The sequence below is a fragment of the Camponotus vicinus genome, unplaced genomic scaffold (assembly GCF_025532165.1).
Source record: "Camponotus vicinus isolate PSW18456_S1 unplaced genomic scaffold, iyCamVici1.0 SCAF_4, whole genome shotgun sequence".
Classification (NCBI taxonomy): Eukaryota; Metazoa; Arthropoda; class Insecta; order Hymenoptera; family Formicidae; genus Camponotus; species Camponotus vicinus.
In genome coordinates, this window is record NW_028141976.1 from 12,703,658 (window position 1) to 12,723,062 (window position 19,405).

General features: G+C 30.4%; 2 protein-coding genes across 13 annotated transcripts in view; one reads left to right on the plus strand and one right to left on the minus strand.

Moving 5' to 3' along the window:
* The window catches only part of C3g (C3G guanyl-nucleotide exchange factor), a 93,029-nt gene that overhangs the window by 9,571 nt on the left and 64,053 nt on the right, over window positions 1-19,405 (plus strand). The window contains exons 1-2 of one of the 9 annotated variants that reach the window (XM_083098819.1): window positions 82-189; window positions 5,854-6,321. The exons of 1 other annotated variant lie outside the window; for it this stretch is intronic. In XM_083098819.1, coding sequence (XP_082954945.1) covers window positions 6,150-6,321 — 172 coding nt within the window. In that variant the 5' untranslated portion in view covers window positions 82-189; window positions 5,854-6,149. Of the gene's footprint in view, window positions 1-81; window positions 278-4,507; window positions 6,322-19,405 lie in introns of those variants that run through there. 7 more of the 9 variants (XM_083098820.1, XM_083098827.1, XM_083098818.1 and 4 more) reach the window with 7 other exon arrangements.
* On the minus strand, window positions 11,340-18,547 carry LOC145971293 (uncharacterized). 4 transcript variants are annotated; one of them, XM_083098832.1, is made up of 14 exons: window positions 18,408-18,480; window positions 17,963-18,044; window positions 14,375-17,325; window positions 14,173-14,291; window positions 13,903-14,076; window positions 13,655-13,824; window positions 13,470-13,560; window positions 13,210-13,395; window positions 12,955-13,128; window positions 12,740-12,878; window positions 12,591-12,664; window positions 12,404-12,508; window positions 11,966-12,306; window positions 11,342-11,682 (listed from the first exon to the last, which is right to left on the minus strand). In XM_083098832.1, the coding sequence occupies exons 3-14, from the start codon at window positions 14,430-14,432 to the stop codon at window positions 11,652-11,654; spliced, it is 1,662 nt and encodes a 553-aa protein (XP_082954958.1). In that variant the 5' UTR covers window positions 14,433-17,325; window positions 17,963-18,044; window positions 18,408-18,480; the 3' UTR covers window positions 11,342-11,651. The 4 variants fall into 4 exon arrangements, with proteins under 4 accessions (XP_082954960.1, XP_082954958.1, XP_082954959.1 ...); XM_083098833.1 differs by having other exon boundaries at window positions 14,365-17,325; XM_083098831.1 differs by lacking the exon at window positions 14,375-17,325 and having other exon boundaries at window positions 18,408-18,547.

Sequence of the window (19,405 nt, forward strand, 5' to 3'; positions counted from 1 at the left end):
TTTTCCCTCTCTCTTTGACCCGTTAAAATAGACGAGGCTTCTTTCCCGGCCAAAGTCGCAGATATTACCGGCCGATCTCGCTAACGGCCGGGTCCGCGAGAACGACAGTTCACCTCAGATCCGCGACCAAGTTGGTTCTAACTCGTGGACTTGTTCCGGAATCTGTCCGCTTCAGACGTCATCTTTACGGTTCGGCTCTCTCGCAGACGTAAACGAGCATGTCAGATTCCGTCGAGGCGATTCGTTTCGAGTTCTCTAGACGCGAATTGTCCGCCGCGTTAGTGCGAGTTTCCCCATGTGTTTCCCCCTGTGTGTTTCCCCTTTTTTTTCTAACATGTTTCTAACATCGCGCGATTAATTCCGCAGAAATCTAATTCACCTTATACCCTAACGTTTCGACAATCGAATGTAATTTTTATTGCTTTTATTTGTTTAATTACCTCTTATCGATGATCGTCGCGCGATATCGAATACGCGATAAAAATATGAGATAAACGTGATCAATTATCGCTACCTATTAGATGTATATTGATAATGGTTAAAAATACGGATGGCGCGACGCTTGCCCATGTGATAGCGCGACTTGTAAGCAAAAACGTCAGGAGCGAATAAAAAATCACGCCAGGTCTCTCGCGCCTCGGTTAACGGTGTCGTTTAAAGGGCATCGAAATGTCAATTCGCCACTCGGTGTTGCGTACGGTAATTGCGTGCAGATTAAGTGGGTGTTTATCTCGCGCGCGATGCCAGGCATTTTAAAAGGCACGCTCGTGAGACGCGCTGACATCTTTTGCTCGACTATTTTGTAGGATGCGCGACAGCGAGAGTTGATTGATCGCTCGATTAAGTGGGAGGCAGTCGAGATACGGAACGTCGACTAAGGAGGCGCAGTTTAATTCGCCTCGGTGTTGTTTGCCGTATAATTATCGCGTGAATTGCGACAATGTAACTAATCCATCTTCTAATTAGTTTCGCGTGCAGGATGATTCGCAGCGATCGCTCCGTAAAACTGTAGTAATATGTTTTGCCGTTTAATTATCTATATTAGATAAAAATGCCGAAAATTAATTCCGCGTTTCTTTAAATTTATTTTATTGATTAATTAATTAAATAGTATCCAGAGAGAGAAATATGCATGTTGAAATATCTAAAAAGAAATTTATAAACGTCACTGATGTAACCAATTATTATTTATATCATGTTATTTATTTATTTTATATTTAATTTATTTATATTTATTTATTTATATTTATTTATTTTGTTAAATTGCGTGTCACGTAATATAATAATATAATAAATACAATTAACTATATATACATATTTTGCAACACGATTATTTGTAGATAAAATCGAGGAAAGATTTTTTACGTGATATTAAAAAAGATTTTATATGGCCTTAATTTCTTAAGATTGCACAGTATCATAGTTATTCGACACAGGGATGGCAATTGCAACGTATATACAAGATGATCTCGAAAGATTATGATACGTCGTACTGCTCGTGGAGCAAACGGTTCGCAGATTAAGCGATCAAGGCGCGATTAGATGTAGGGATCGTTGCGTGCGCGTTTAATAAAAGCGCACAAATCGCAAACTGAGAGAAGAAGCCGGAGTGTATATTTTGCGCTCGTGCATAAATTTATTCGCGCGTTAATTAATGCGCGGAACGTGGCTGCTCTCGTCCCTCGTTCGTCATGCTACTGTTACGCACCTTTACCGATGATAGGAAAAAACAAAGCAGATTAGATATAAAGGGCGATATATTTTTACGCATCGCGTACATTCTGAAGAGATTAATTCAATTGCCGATGTTTTACAAATAAGCGAGAATGATTTATTAATTTTCTGTGTTTATTCATTTTATGAAAACATCTGAATATTTTTTTATTTCGTACCCGACATTGTATCGTTCGAGAGTGACGGTAAGATAATGATTGCGGAATTTTGGTCTGTTAAGTAACGGAAAACACCGAAATATATATTTTGTGGCACATATTAATTATTTTACAAATTATATCTTGCTTTGTTCAACGGTGTTTATATTGAAATAATTTAACATATTTTATAACGTAACTATTTTTTCTTATAATGGTCGACGACGGTCGTAGTCGGCATATTCGTCATGTGCGACGGTAAATTTTTATTTTTTTACATTATTGAGCTTCTGCCATTTATTTTCGGACGTGAAGTCGTTCGCGGTGTATCGCTCATGCCATTTGAGACACATCGTTTGGCGCGAATGATAATTTTCAGACAAGCAATCGGCATAAAGTGTAAAGATAGCGGTGCTCGAAATCCAAAAATAACGATGCGATGAGAAATGTAACGCAAGCGGGTCGCAAGTTCATCAATGCTAATTATTGTTAATTGTAACACGTTATGCGATCATGATATCTTTATTTCGCATTTTCCTGCTTTCGTGATAAATAATCGCGAGTTGTCATTGATTGAGAGAAAGAAAAAGAAACGGGATATTTTAAACAAAATTTATCAATATATAAAAGATATTTCTTGATTATTTATAAGAGATAAATTATAAAAAAGAGATTAATAATTGAAAATTGTTACAACAAATTACATAATTATATAGTAAATAATTAAATATATATTAATATAAATTAGAAGTTATTTTTTATAAAGTTTTAAATAATTTTTCTTCTTTTACATCGTCGAACCTGTCAATAATAAATAATTTTATTAGACGCGCGCACGTTGCTTCATTAATAATGAAACGTAAACAAAATTTTATACAGGAAATATATGTTATTTTTATTTTAGATATTTCTTGATTATTTATAAGAAATAAATTATAAAAAGAGATTAATAATTGAAAATTGTTACAACAAATTACATAATTATATAGTAAATAATTAAATATATACTAATATAAATTAGAAGTTATTTTTTTATAAAGTTTTAAATAATTTTTCTTCTTTTACACCATCGAATCTGTCAATAATAAATAATTTTATTAGATGCGCGCACGTTGTTTCATTAATAACGCGACGTAAACAAAATGTTATACAGGAAATATATGTTATTTTTATCAGAGCGGATCCCGTTTGCATGTTTCATCGGTGAAAATGCGATGTTTTTAAAAGAGAAGCGGAATTCAACAACTTTTTACACAATATAGAATTTACATTATCAATCTCGTTTTTCTCAATCAAAATTTAATTTTCAAAACATAAAAATATATATTAATTTTTTCAGATTAATAACTTTTATTTTAGAAATATATTAATAGAATGTGACAAACACATGATTATACATATGTAAAGTACATGTTTTAATATAGAAAAATACCGTATGTCATATTTTCACAAAAATTCATGCTCGCAGTCATCTTTTGGCCACTATCTTTATTATATAGAACGGCCTTTAACGGGAACCGAGCTTAGTCTAAAATTTGCATCAAAGCCTTTGCTTATCGTTGTCGAATATAATGTCTGGAGAAAATTCGATAATTTTATTAGAGAGATACACAACAAGTAGTCCAGAAGAACTGTATCTGGCCCTTGTGCTTATCGTACCGTGGCGCGAGTTACACGACCGACCTCCTGGTACCGTATCGGATTATACACATCATTCTGAAAGTAGTAAAAGCAATGTAGGACCTCGGTAGGTGGTCGAAAGGCGGAGGAGAGGTCGGCTTCTCGCTCCAGTAATCGCGAATCGTTTGTTCCACGAGATACTGATATACCTTCAAGAAGTTTGATACTCTTCTTTGGTCGATATTCTTGCCGCGAGGATGTATCAATTTTTCGATGCGATGCGAGAGATTTGTATCTAATATTTAAAAAAAAAAATAACAAGCATTTTCATAAATGTTGGATAAAATTAATTAAGCTTGCATGATTCTTTGTCTTTTTATTTAATAGAAGCATTGCTTACTAACTATTAATCCGACACGTGATTCTAACATATTTAGTTATCTTTTGACACATTTTATATATTTTTTATCCTTTTAATATAAAAGCTAAGTATGTAAAAAAATTATGAATACTGATATACTCTCAAGAAGTTTGATTCTCTTCTTTGATCGATATTCTTGCCACGAGGATGTGTCAATTTTTCGATGCGATGCGAGAGATTCGCATCTAATATTTAAAAAAAAAATAACAAGCATTTTTCATAAATGTTGAATAAAATTAATTAAGTTTGCACTATTCTTTGTCTTTTTATTTAATAGTAGCATTGCTTACTGACTATTAATCCGACACGTCATTCTAATAGATTAAAATTTAGTTCTCTTTTGACACATTTTATACATTTTTAAAAATATATTTTATTTTTTATATATTATATTTTATTTTTTATATATTTTATTTTTTTAAATATAGAAAATATATTCTAAATATACTATCCTTTTAATATAAAAGCTAAGTATGTAAAAAAATTATGAAAAGAGAAATAATTGAAATAGTAATAGAACCAAATCATCGTGTTTTCAAATGTAGAATATATTAATATATATTTAGTGCATGATTTCATTGTCTCCGCATTCCGATGTTTATGAAACTATTAATAGCAATCTGTACAAGATGTTTCAAGATTTTAAGAAAAAAAAATAACAAGAAAATAAATAGTAAACGGGAAAGCAATGACTATCGAATCGTCAACGTCTTATCGTTCTGTCACGGTTTAAGTCAACGTGAACTTTGCGAGAGAAATTTTGCGCGCTATCATGCCACGTGCGACAACTTTGAGGAACGGAGCTATTGCTGGCACTTGTCGCGACAGCCATTTAATGGCGTCACGATAAGTTTACGTCTGACACATATTGCAGGAACGACGCGGAAGCGCTAGGATGGTAGAAATCGTGACGGAACATCCGACGCGTTAAAATAGACACCCTAGAAACTGACGCCTTGGTATTAGTCATCGCTATCTACCAGTGGCACAGGAGTAACCGAGGTCGCGCGACGTTTACATCTACATGTGTATATATCGTATGTCGTCTGCACGTGTATATTTAGGTCTCCTGTCATCATCGGTCTCGGCCGATCTATGAACCGTGATTTCCATTCGGCGACGTTGCCCTTTTGATCAGAATTATCAAGGCGGCGCGATTGCATCAGTGACCGTAATAAATTCGTTACGTATCTCGAGAATTTTGTATGTATTTTACTTACATGAGAAACAGAAAATAATTATGCTGTATGAGATATCTGCGATGATACGTTGATTAAATTATCGTCATTTTCGATCATTTCGATTTACTATTCAATTACTCGACATATCGATATTATCGATTAACGGGCGGATGATAGGCCATCCGATGCATATCGGTCATATCTATATGTTGGAACATAAATTTTTGGAAAGATAGCAAAATGAATTATCGTTCGCGAGTCGATTATCTGTTTCAGATAGAACCCGTTTGTCGCGTGCGGTATTTTTATGGGGCAATATTGATCACGCTACAGTACATTCAGAGTCATTCAAGCTTGTGATTCCCTATATGTGTCCATCGATAACCGCAGTCTTGTCATGTCATTTAATATAGTCCGATGTATCCGTAAAAAAAATCAGCGTCTCATTCCTCGCGAACAGACCTAGACGTATAAATAAATCGAATCGTCCTGTCAGCGGTAGATTCGCTAGAAAGAAAAAAATTGATAACAATCTTATAAATTAGAATTTTTTTTATTAACGTGCGATGCAAAATTATTTCTCTAAAAAAATTGCGAAAGTTATTAGCGTCAATTGCTCGTAGATGTAAAGTGAATGTTGCTTCTGGCATTTCCCTACTTATCATACTTATGTTTTATCGACATTTTTTTCCGTCAACGTGCGATACAAAATTATTTCTCTAAAAAACCTGCAAAAGTTATTAGCGTCAATTGCTCGTAGATGTAAAGTGAATGTTGCTTCTGGCATTTCTTCAATTATCAGACTTATGTTCTATCGACTCTTTAAGATTAAAAGTTCAGGATACATATAATTATCTACGATTAGTCGTGAATAGTGCAAAAGTGACGTTGAACAGTGAAAGTGCATTGTGAGATGGGAGGAAATTAAGACTAATTAAATTGTGAAAATGTCATCGCGATTTGACGTCACGAACCGCGACGAAGCGAAATCAAACTTGAGAATGAATCGATTTTTCGCGGTGACGTTATAATAATATAACAAAAACACATCAAAAAATGCCGCAATACGATGACAGTTTCCTCGATTCGCCGATATTTCGACGACGAACTCGCAGTTATACCGTGCCGAAATCGCAATCTTTTCACATCACGACCACACCTTTGCTGCTGGCCGTAACCAATCATGCCAGGACTCTTTCCGGTTCCTTGTCGACTTACAACTTGAAAGGTAATTCCATTAAAAAAATCCAGGTTAAGGCCGGAGGTGTTTTTTCCTGTCACTGTTTAAGAATAAGGAATGCAAAAAGTTGAGAGATATTTTCTATTAATACCTTTTGCGTTCATAAATTTGCATTATTTGTCGCACCATCCTGAAGAAAGAGAAAAGAGAGATGAAAAATTGTTAATGTTTTTAATCTTATTAAAAGATGAATAAATAATTACAATTATTCCTCAAATATTCCGAGAAATCGTAATTTCTCACATATCAAGTCGGATTTAATTTCTTCATCAATTTCTCTTTGACATTACACGCCGTTTGGATACCTTTTTTTGCGACAGCTGATACACGTGACATGCGTATCATCGAGTTTAAATTCATCGTATTTCGGAATCGGACTGATGTCACGTTCGGGATAAACGGCTGCTGTTTATTCTGCCAGACGCATTGGCGGATTTAAATAATTGCATCCTCGTAAGCGCGTTAATAATTAACGCCTACGTCGTTTGCATTACCGCGTTAATCCTTACGCGAATACGACTCGGCTCGTGTAATTACTAGTTCGTTCGCTGTCAATCATATTAAGCATCGCACGCTCGTCGCAGGTACATCACACCTCCGACTATTAAGCGCCTAGCTGTTACACACAACGTCTCTCTCTGTCTCTTTCTATCTCACATAACGGATACATCGTCTAGTGATTTCCCTCTGGGCTCGAGGTACGAGCAAATTGCTACGTTCGCTCTCTCGCGTGAGACCCGCCATTGCGTGGAACCGCGAAATGCTTTCGATTTGCAAGTTAATGGACGAAATGATTTTCATCCGCGGGCGTGCAAAGATCGCGGACGGTTATAATAACATGGAGCTTTAATGACAAACCGAAAGATAATTAACATTGTATAGAGACGTCGGCAACCTACCTTAAGGTGACGAGACACGATTATTGATTATTTGAAGACATATACACGCGCTGATAACTTGAAATTGCAAAAATATATATATATATATGTATGTATATATGCAGAATTGTTTCCAAAAATATAGAATGTTCTTTTAATAATATATTTTTCTCTAACCAAGTTGAGCACAGTTTTTTTCTTGACAATAATATCAAGAAATCAATAATTTTCAATTATAAATGTGTATATAATTAAAGTTAATAAAATTATATTTTTTAGTGTTAATTTCAGATATTCATATTTCATTTAATTTGATAGAATTTAAATTGGGAGCCTTTAAATCTCCCGATTAACTTATATTTCGATATCATACAGAGAGATCACGAATTAATTACAGATATATGATGGAAAAAATAATTGGCATTTTCGCAAAACAAAAATCGATAACTCCAAATTAGCCGGAAAATTCGTTTAAAAAGATATTTGATAGGACTTTCGGACATACATATATATTTTTTAACTGAAATCTTTTATTATATTTTTTTCTATTATTTGTTGAAGTTATCGGATTGACATATTTCATCCATTTATTTGATTTTCCAATTGTATTGGTTTTGGAGTACGAGGCTATTCACATGAATAGTCATGCACGCGAATTGTTTTTGAAGAAGCTGCATACGGAGGATATCCTCGCTTGAATGGATCACAGGAATAGAATCTTGACACGTGGGTTTTCGCTGGCATACATTTGTTGCGAACTTCGAGATGACACTATTTTAATTAGAGAGTATCCAATTAATCTTGAGTAATATTATATATTTTTAAAAAATATGTTTCGATAAATGTCAAGCTTTAATAACTTTTTAATCAAAAATTGATTAAATTGCTTAATTGAAATATTATTTCAATTTTTTTGATAAGTTTGATTATTAAAAAAAAATATATATATAAATTTGATTGAAATATGATTGAGAAAAAATCAGAGAGAAATATAACAGGATATGCCATATTGTACATTTTATGTATTAGTTTAACGAGATGACAGAAAAGAACCGGTAAAACTGAAAAAATTGAACAATATGCAACAGTACTGCTACGAAGTTTGCCAAGTTTCTTCACCTAGATTGGCACACGACAACAGTAAAGTCTGCCAAATAGTTTCACAAGTATTCATCCACTACACTTTTCACGCTGACAAATATTTAAGTCATTCCTTATGATTGTTGCTAAGAATATATATTACGATTTCTTGCGAAGACTCGTCAGCCACGCGTCAGACACAAGCTTCAATATGATGTAATCATTTAAATCGTGTCTTAAAAATTAATGGCTTAAACATTAATCACCTGGATCATCATCTGTCGAAACTAATAGAATATCGAATTCAATTTTTAACATGTAGATTGGACATCATACATATTCCTTATTTTAATTATTCCAAACAGATACAAGGATAATCTCCGTATGTCTGCAGATATAAATTTAAGTTCTCGCCGAGAGATTTAAAGACGCAATTTTAAGGTCCGTGACTTTTCGATCGGCTCGCACGAGATTCGCTAATTTCGTCGGTCAATGTCACTCGCAGGCCGCCGCAGCGGCTCATTTTCTCTCCCGGTTCTGACGTGTCAGCCCGCGGGCAATATCCAGCGGGACCGGTTGTCACGGTACTTTAGGTCGGGGCTTTTGATACCAGAAATTTAACCGGATAAATTTACCGGGATTCGTATATAAACGGCGGGATAATACATGCATGCATGGCGTGTCGTTGTTATTATCATCGTCGCCGCACGCGCGTGTAAGTCGGCGTTTGATAAACGCGAAGCGGAACGGCCAATCGTAATTACCGGCGAAATAAACTTTGTCAGTGCTGTCCTGGAAATTAAACCGGACGAAATTTATTCGAGCGTCAATGACATTGCAAATTTCGCAATTTCGCCAACGAGCGATTCGGACAATATATTTGCACTATGCGTGAATCGATAATATATAGCTTTCGCATAAGAGATTTAGTATTATCGTATTATTCAGATTTATAATAATATTCTCAAGATGATATAATCTACGATAAAAGAAAGAAACATACAAGGCATCTCATATTAATTGACGGAAAATGAATATACAGGGTGTTTCTTAATAAGTGCGAAAAATTTTAGGAGATGATTATTTGTCGAAAATTAAGGAGGTTTTCATATAAACATATACTCTCTAAATTTCTTAGAGTGAAATCTAACTCCAAACGAGTGAATATTCACTCCAAGTGATAGTGAAAATACTGCCACTCGTAATTAGTGAACATTCACTTTTCACAAAAGTGAACTGTTTAACTCTGAACGTAAAGTGAATGTGTCACTCGGTTTGAAGTGAATAATTCACTCAATCAGAGTGGAGTCATCACTTTCGTCAAGTTATTTTTCACTCAATTACAAGTGAACAGATTCACTCTTAGGAAGTGAGATTCTAAGCCGTCTTTTACTAATAATAAGATAACACGTTACGTATATGACGTGAAGCTTCGATTAGTTGAAATGAGAAGCAATCATTGCTTTTTACTTGAATTAATCGAAGCTGAACATCGCACACAGCATGTTATCTCATTGTCGGTGTAAAAGCCGATTAACCTCCTTTTTTCTTGTCACAGCTATATAAATATATTTAACGTTACACACACAAAAATATGTTTACATTTCGAAATATGTTAAAATAAAAAGATATATCCCTAAGAAGTTACTTTAATATGTCTTGTATACCAAGTACACGTGCGACGAGTTGGTAACGTCGCGAGACAACGATACGACAGTGTTGCTAATGGCGGACTCATGCGCGTTTCACATGCGCTTTACTCACTCTTCATGAGTGAAAATTTTCACTCTATATAGAGTGAAAATGCTACATAGAATGAAAATATTCACTCTACAAAATAGAGTATACATATTTACTCTATTTTGCAGAGTGAATTTTTTACTCTACAACAAAAAGTGAGAAGAATTCACTCCTATGAGTGAAAAATCACTCTAACTAGAGTGACTTGACCAGTCACTCAATTTTTCGAGTGCATTTTCACTCTAAGAAATTTAGAGAGTACATCCCTCCCTGTAGAGTTATATTTCTCCAAGAATGGGAGTAAAAATTAGGTTTTTATTTTTTTAGGCTTTTAAGTTTTTATTATAATTTTGTTTTCCAATTTTCCCAACATTTACTCTAATTTTATTTTTATTTTAAAATTTAACTTCTCGTACTCTCTAAATTTCTTAGAGTGAAATCTAACTCCAAACGAGTGAATATTCACTCCAAGTGATAGTGAAAATACTGCCACTCGTAATTAGTGAACATTCACTTTTCACAAAAGTGAACTGTTTAACTCTGAACCTAAAGTGAATGTGTCACTCGGTTCGAAGTGAATAATTCACTCGATCGAGAGTGGAATCATCACTTTCGTCAAGTTATTTTTCACTCAATTACGAGTGAACAGATTCACTCTTAGGAAGTGAGATTCTAGCCATCTTTCATTCTTCTTTCCGTTTTCTAATAATAAGATAACATGTTACGTATATGACGTAAAGCTTCGATTAGTTGAAATGAGAAGCAATCATTGCTTTTTATTTGAACTAATAGAAGCTGCACATCGCACGTAGCATGCTATCTGTGTAAAAGCCGATTAAGTCTCCTTTTTTCTTGTCACAGTCATATAAATGTATTTAACGTTACACGCAAAAAGAAACATGTTTACAATCTTACGAAAACTTTTTTGCTATAAAAAATAAATAAAATTGTAAATTTAACATGACAAAATGACATTTAAAAAAATAAACTAGATGTCATATTAATTTTATGGCTATTCATTATTAAAGCAAAAGTTTTCGAAATATACTATACCAATCTCTCTGATCGCAAGCATCATTTTATGAACATTATCTTTCAATATATTTCGTAATTTGAAGTATCTATTTTCTTGCTTCTAACATTGATAATCAAAATAACTGCGACAAGAAATCAGAAGCTGGAACTAAAATAATATTTTTATGTTAAAAGGCAAGTATACCATAAGAAATAGGTTAAAAATAACACAAGTTATAAGAGAACAAATATTTATATTATCAATTATGTATAAGATTATATATATTAACATATAAAATTATGAGTATTGTTAGTATATTATCATAGTATCGAAATATTCTATTATAGTTATTATACTAAATATATTTTAGTTATTAAATATATATTAAATATAAATCTGAATCACAAAATATAGATTTCTTATATGAAAATAAAAATTATATAAAATAAATCTGAATCACAAAATATAGATTTCTTACATAAAAATAAAAATTATATGAAATCTAATCACATGGGAGTTAAATTTAAGTATATTTTAAATTTCTTACATGAAAATAAAAATTATATGAAATTTAATCACATGGGAGTTAAAAATTTAAGTATATTTTAAATTTCTTCATCATCATAATCGGATGATCTGAAAAAATAATTAATTTATTATTTCTCAAATAAAATATTTAACTCGTATATAGAGGCTTGCAAAAATTTATCACATTTCTTATAAATTTATTTTAAAATTAAAGTGAATAATTTTACAAACGCTAAAGAGAAAAAAGCTGAAGTGGCACAAATTAATGGATAACAATAGCACATACTTTAATTGAACGCATATACATTTTTTGTTAGTATTAAGTAAATTAAAATAACCGAAAATCTCTAATATATTTATCTCTCTATATATATTATATGTATATACTTACTCATGTAAATGAATGCTTTTGTTTGTAGATAAATTTTTGAGAGTAACATCAAATGCTACACAACATGCTTTGGGTTGTATTAACTGTAGTATGCAACCAGTGATAAAATTATAAAAATTAATCAAATCTGCAGAAAAATGTACATCAAAACAATAATGCAGTTTCAATAAAATATCAAAAGCTTGCAAGCCATTGCTTCCAATTTCGATTAAATGATCATCTGCCTTAATATAATATATTCCTTTTCTTTCCTCACTAGTCTTACTACATATTAAATAAGGTTGCACATTTTTATTTTTATTATTTTGCGAGCATTCATTTAAAAATAAATCATCTTGTGCCTAAAAGTATAAATATTAATTAATTAATATTTATCCATGTTTATTGAATAAAAATGCTGAGTAAAATGATGCTTTTAATTAGAAGAGAGATACATACATTTTTAAATATGAGTAAACTTTTATGTAGGATTGTTAATCTTGAGCATAAAGTTGAATATTCCACTGAGTGTCTTTTCTTCTTCATTGATGTTATCTCTGTGTCCTAAAATATATGTATAAAAACTTTATATTAAAATATATTTTTTATTAGAATAAATAATTATACATATTTATATATTATTTACATTTTTCTTTTTACTTTTGGTATAATTAGGAGACGGCAATAAATGCGGTAATAAAATTAAAGCTTTCATATTATCTGTAAAAATAAAGTAATGATTATTAAGATATATACTCAGAGAAATCTTGTAGATTATCTGATTTATTTTATTACCTTCAATATCATTAACATGTAGTAGTAAATATGGTGCGTTCAGGGAACAATATTGTAAAATTCTCGGCACGTAGAAAGTAGTAAATTGTGCCAAAAACTTATCATTATCTGGAAATTCAGCTAGAAATTCTCTGTGAATCTATAAAAAACATTAATAATAAGGACAACATTTATATATTAAAGACTTAAAAAAGATAAATAAAACTGTTTCCAACCAATTCGCCTTTATAATCCTTAAAACGTGGGTACATTTTTAAAATGTCACTCAATGTTAGTTCTTGATCAGATTCTTTTATTTGTTTTTGGCGATTACATCTCGTTTCATCGCTCAGTCGAAATATATCATCTTTATTTGTTTCATTCGGCATTTTTAAAGCAAGCTCAGCAACCTATGATAGTGATAATTATTGATCTAACACACTATTTCATTATCCTAATTGTATATAATTATATTATCAAATAATATTTACCTTTAATGTAAATATATCTTCTTCCAAATATTTTTCTTGTTTTATATCTTTTAATATTCTTGATTTTTTTATTTTTAATTCTTTAGAAATAGCTTTTCTTTTTTTAGATGGACTTAAATGTTTTCTCATGGTTTTTAAACGATACTCTATAAAACCCTGATTTGTTTTATTATCATAAAAATGTTCCTAAAACCAACATAAAATAGAAAAAATAGGTTTATGTATATTTCAATTTTAAAATATATAAAAAGTCTTCTTACGTAGCCGTTTTCAGAAAGAGTTGATCGAAGTTTCGGAAACTGTGTAATAATTTGCCTCGCTAATTCGATTTTTAATTCGTGTGATGGATATCTTTAACAAGAAAAATAAATATAATCATATCTATATATAATATTACGTAAATATTGTTTATACTATAAATCAATAACAAAATATTATTACTTACAAATTGTTATTGTTAAGTTGTATTAAACCCGCACAACAAATTCTTATAAGTTCTTGTCTATTAGTAGGGTGAATAATACCTGAATCTAAAATATTGATAAGTGATGGATTTCTTTTAGATTCTTTTTCGTTTTCTTTAATCCAGGATCTAATATCAAAATCTCGATGTATCTATAAACAACAATTATATGTCATAGAAATATTAAATAAAAATATTAAATGTTTATATTTTTAATATCAATTTTTTACCTCCTTGCTTTTATTTTCAAAAGGAACTAATGCTTTTTGGCATTTTGGACTAGACGAATTTTCTGTTGTAGATAAAATATTTTCTTTATTTTGTACGTTTTCATTGTTAAATATTTGGTTCTGCGTATTTAATTGCACTAAATTTACTTCATCAAGTAAAATTTCCTGTGAAGACTTTCATTCATATGTATGATTAATAACTTGTACTAAATGTGTGTGTGTGTGTGTGTGTGTGTGTGTAAGGTATATAAGAATAATCTTTGCTCTTACCACATTATGGCAAGCATTAATTAAATTTAATATTCTTTTCCTTGGGCCAATCTTAATTTTAAGTTCTTTCAAGTCAATTTCAGTTAATTCCATGAAGGCGTAACCGTCAACTCCTTCATCTAAAATATAGAATTTAACTTAAAGAAATGTATTTAAAAAGTTAGAAATTTTGTAATAATAAATACAACGGACATGTACTAACTATATTCTGATGTCTTTATGATGTCCATATCTTTGTATTTTGATATCTCCCATATCATTTATAATATAATTTTATATTAAGCTTTTACAGTGTGTAGATTAAATAAAAAGCAAATGTATATATGTACAAGATATTTAGATGGATGAATTAAAATTTTAATATACATAAATATATGAATAAAAAATAAAAAATTTGTGATTATATACAATGATTATATACAAGATATAGTTATAAAGTATTTTTATAATAATATATGATGAAGAACAATGTAAGATAAATTAGTCTTAAAATCAGTCCATAATGCAAATGGTTTTAGATCACATAACTCATCAGTGTTTATAAATCTAAATGAATCTAACTTAGGATGCACAAGATAAGCATTTAATGATTCATTATAACCAAGATACTGCCATTCTTCACACCATAACCACAGTTCATTGTCTTTTAGTATTATTAATTCTTGAATACAACCAAATGTAATTTCACTATTTTTTTGTACTCCACTGTCAAGAGCAACAAACAAACCTTTTCGATATTCTATACTGTAAACCTCTGCTTTATCAACTTTAATAATTTTGTCTTTACTCTGATATTTCATGTGATATAATTGCTGCCAGCAATAAGTATTTTCAACATAAACTTTTGATCCGTTAACATATTTTAATTTGATTCTTGGTTCTTCATTAGTACCCCAAACTGCGCACTGAGATAACTGACAATAATTACTTAAGGTTTTTGTAATATTTTTAAAATTACATACAATAGATCCATATTTTTTTAAAACATTATGTTTCGCTTCAAATCGTAAACAATTTAACCAACGTAAAGGACCAGAAAAAGATATACACTGAGGGTAGTGAGTTAAATGATGATGCTTATTAATTGGACTTATAGCTGGAAATAATTCTCGGAATAAACAATTGTGTTCTTCGATTAATTCTGATAAATATGGTAAAATAGAGTGTCTTAATTTTGGAGCGAATACTATTTCGTTTATTCTATTCAATATTAAAATTAACGATAGATATTTATCATTTTCAGGTATTAAGTCTGAAACCAAAAAAGGAAAAACTTTTAATAAACACCATGTTTGTACAGCAGTTTGTGAAAGTTTGTAATCTCTTTGATATCTAATAGAAGCCGAAGAAAAATTTGCGGAAGGTTTATTTTTATTTTCTGGTAAACCATATTGAAATAAATTTATTCTGTTGTTAAACAAATCTATGTTAAAATTATAATCGCCACAGGTATTATAATGATGTAAAACCAATTTTAATTCCATTGGTGCGATACCTTCTAAAATATCGTGCATAGGATCAAAGACTAAATTATTTGTACAATGAAAAAAGCGAGAAGAATGTAATGCACTATCTTCTAAAATACCAGACTTTGTTTTAGAATGTTCAATTTCTTTTAATGTTCGTTGAGTATTTATTTCTTTTAATTGTTTGTTATGTAGTTGTTTTGTACGTAAAGAAACAACTTTTAAATTTCTATTATTCTTGAAATCATCTCTATTGATCATGCAGAGTCTACAAAAATATTTAGCAGATGGACTTAAAAATCCCAATAACTGATGAGCGGCCAATCCATCAGCACAAACTGCAGCAATACTTGCTCTTAATATAAAATGTGTCCCATTATATATAACATTTACACCATTGTCACTTTCAAGTTTACTTAGATCCAGCAAAAATGGTTTAAATATAGCTTTCATGCCATATTTTTGTATGTCAGCAGTATGACACAAACTAAGAATATGAATTCCTCCTAAAGAAGAGTTAATATATTGAGGCAAATTTTGAATTACAAAATAAAAAGCTCCAATTTTGTGAGGATGAACTTTAGAGCCCAATGGATTATTAACAACTACATCATCATAATATAGTTGAATCCTTAATGCATCTGGATAACGTTGAAAAAATGGATGTTGTTTATAACTTATTCCATCTCTAAAAGTTACAAGTAAATTATCTGAACTGTTTTGTTCAACACAAACATAATTCCGCATTGACGAGTGAGACATTATTAATTTCAATGTTTCTATAATTGGGACATACTGAAAAGTTTCATAAATTTTTTTTTGTCTCCACATTTGTTCTTTTCTATCAAAATATTGCTGCAGTCTGAATCCAAGAGGTATTTCGACTGAATCTATATAATGATAAATATTCTTGACTGCTTTTATTTGAGCTTGTAAGGTATCCATTTTTTCAAATAAATTATCAAAATTTAATTTATTTAATAATTCCTGAACATCAGGAGACTCTATGTTTATATTCTGTTTTTTACAAAAATTATGCATTTCCTCGCGAATAAAATCTGTAACATCTGAAACTAAACACTGTGTTGCATTAGTTATAGCAGTTATAGCCGTACCAGTGAAATTGGATAACATTCTCAAGTTTGCTATAAATTTTTGTGCACTCTTAGAAATATCAAATTCTTTTGACTCTTGAAAATTAATACTGTCTTGAAAATTAATATTGTCTTTATTTTCACAAAATTCATGTATTTCTTCTTTTGAATGTATTTCGATTTTTTCGGAAATATTATAATTATCAGAATTCATTGAATGGATATCTGAATCGCATATCTCATCAGAGACATGCCATTTTTTAATATGGCGAATTAAAGAATCGAATCTTAAAAAATGTTTATCACAAGTATCTTGTTTGCAATAAAACCCTGATGAATAAGATCTGCTAACCATTATAGCATGATGACGACGGAAATGCAAAGAATATTGTCTAACTGTAGGTAATAACATTTTACATTTGAAACATTTAAATAAAGTCATTTTTTATAATATTTAAAGTTATCTTGTAAAATTTTTTATTAAATTGAAATTAAATTTTTTATTAAATTTAAAAGTAAAACAAACAGAAATAAAGATATGTAAATGTACACAAAAACTAATCACTTTTTAACTTTAATCTATTCTCGGGTATCTGTAATACATATAAAAATAGTACATGAGAAAATACAAATCAAACTGAAAAATTGTAGCTGTAGCTGTGTTTCAATATTTAATTTAATAAATATATATAGCTCACATCTACACAAAGAGATTAGAATATAATTCGTCAGAACTATATAACGTTAGTATAACGTTAGTATGTAATTGTGTGTATAATAAATATATTAATTATAAATTATTCTGACGAATCATATTCTAATCTCTTTGTGTGGATGTGAGCAATATATATTTATTATAATTTCCAAAAATATTTATTTATTTATTAAATTTAATATTGAACCGATGAAATTGTCATTAAATATTATAATATATATTTATAGTTACATCATATTAAAATCCGTGTGTTTTTCAAGTGGAACTATTTTAAATTACTATGATAATAAAATGACATTAAAAGCTAAAATAATTTACACAATATTATATATTATAAGACTGGACTCTGTAAATATTGCTCGAAGAATAAATTTTTTCCTTATATAATTTAATTTCCAAAATATATTTTTAGTATACAGAAAACTTTTATTTTTTTAATGTACTTTTTAATGCTTTAAGAATTAATGGTATGTGTGTAAATGTTGTCTTTTTTTACAAATTGAATCAAATCTTACCTTTTAAGATGTTGACGGCGTCTTCCGAAATTCCATTCTGTATGAGAAAGTGTTTCAATTGTTCCGTACTGTTTAGAGTCTCCTAACAAAGGATAATTTATTTATTATTATTTTAATAAACGATTATAATCGAGATCTCACAGCGCGTGGTATGTATTTGTCGATTTAGCAAGCTACAAGTCATTAGATTATTTTTCATTATAGCTATTTGTTTATCGATATACAAGCCGAATGTAACAAAACTACATGTACGGCGAAGCACATGCTGTGAGATCTCGATTTATATATCATTTTCTTGTACATAACTTAGTTTAGTAAGAAATACAATCTAATTAACCTATAACTAACCTATAAACTAATCATTCTTTATGACATGCTATACGTTGAACTTATATAATTTATACATATCGATAAATTAACTACATAAATTCTTATAGACACTTACCTCAGGAAGATACGTTGGCATTTCTGTGAAAATTGTAATCTAAGAAATTGTAATCTAAGGAACGTAATAGCACACGTGGTAACGTCGCGAGACAATACGACAGTATTGCTAATGGCGCGCATGGCGGACTCATGCGCGCCATGCGCGGTTCACATGCGCGTCACTCACTCTTGACGAATAAAAATTTTCACTCTATACTACATAGAGTGAAAATATTCACTCTACAAAATAGAGTATACATATTTTCTCTACTTTACAGAGTGAATTTTTCACTCTACAACAAAAAGTGAGAAGAATTCACTCCTATGAGTGAAAAATCACTCTAACTAGAGTGACTCGACCTGTCACTCAATTTTTCGAGTGCATTTTCACTCTAAGAAATTTAGAGAGTAATTCGAAACCTATGCTATTTAGCATCGTGCTGTGCATGATAACGTATTTTATTTTTTTCTTGAAAACTACTGATTTTATGAAAAAAATAAGAGAAATAAAAAAGTTTCTAAATAAATCAAACTTTTTAATGCATATTTTTAGATGATCATATTCCGGCCCATTAAAAAGTTCTAATAAAAAATTGAATAGGAGTTGCTAGTTTCATCTCCTTATAACAATACGGGAGACTGAAAAAAAATTAATAAATAACCTTTTTACTAGTAGAAAATATCCACCTAATTTCATTTCTTTAACTTGTTCCAAATTTGAGAAAAACATAAAAACCTAATTTTTACCCCCATTTTTGAAGGAGTGTAACTCCACAGGGAGGGATGTAGGAGTATATGTTTATATGAAAAACCTATCTTAATTTTCGACAAAGAATCATCTCCTAAAATTTTTCGAACTTATTAAGAAACACCCTGTATAACAATATTAATTTCTTTCAATGTTTACATATTATTGAAATTGGAAACTATATTGATAAATGATTTTGAAAAATATGTGAATGCGGACTGTTTAAATTATTGTCTCATGACGATTTAAAGTTGCAAAGAATTTTGTTT

Excerpts from the sequence above, each read along its gene's own strand:
- LOC145971293 (XM_083098831.1), bottom strand. The coding sequence starts at position 18,428 with ATGCCAACGTATCTTCCTGAG. Across the intron at positions 18,045-18,407 it reads TGCCAACGTATCTTCCTGAG|GAGACTCTAAACAGTACGGA; the intron begins GTAAGTGTCTAT and ends ATCCTTTGTTAG. Across the intron at positions 12,879-12,954 it reads AGGATTATAAAGGCGAATTG|ATTCACAGAGAATTTCTAGC; the intron begins GTTGGAAACAGT and ends TGTTTTTTATAG.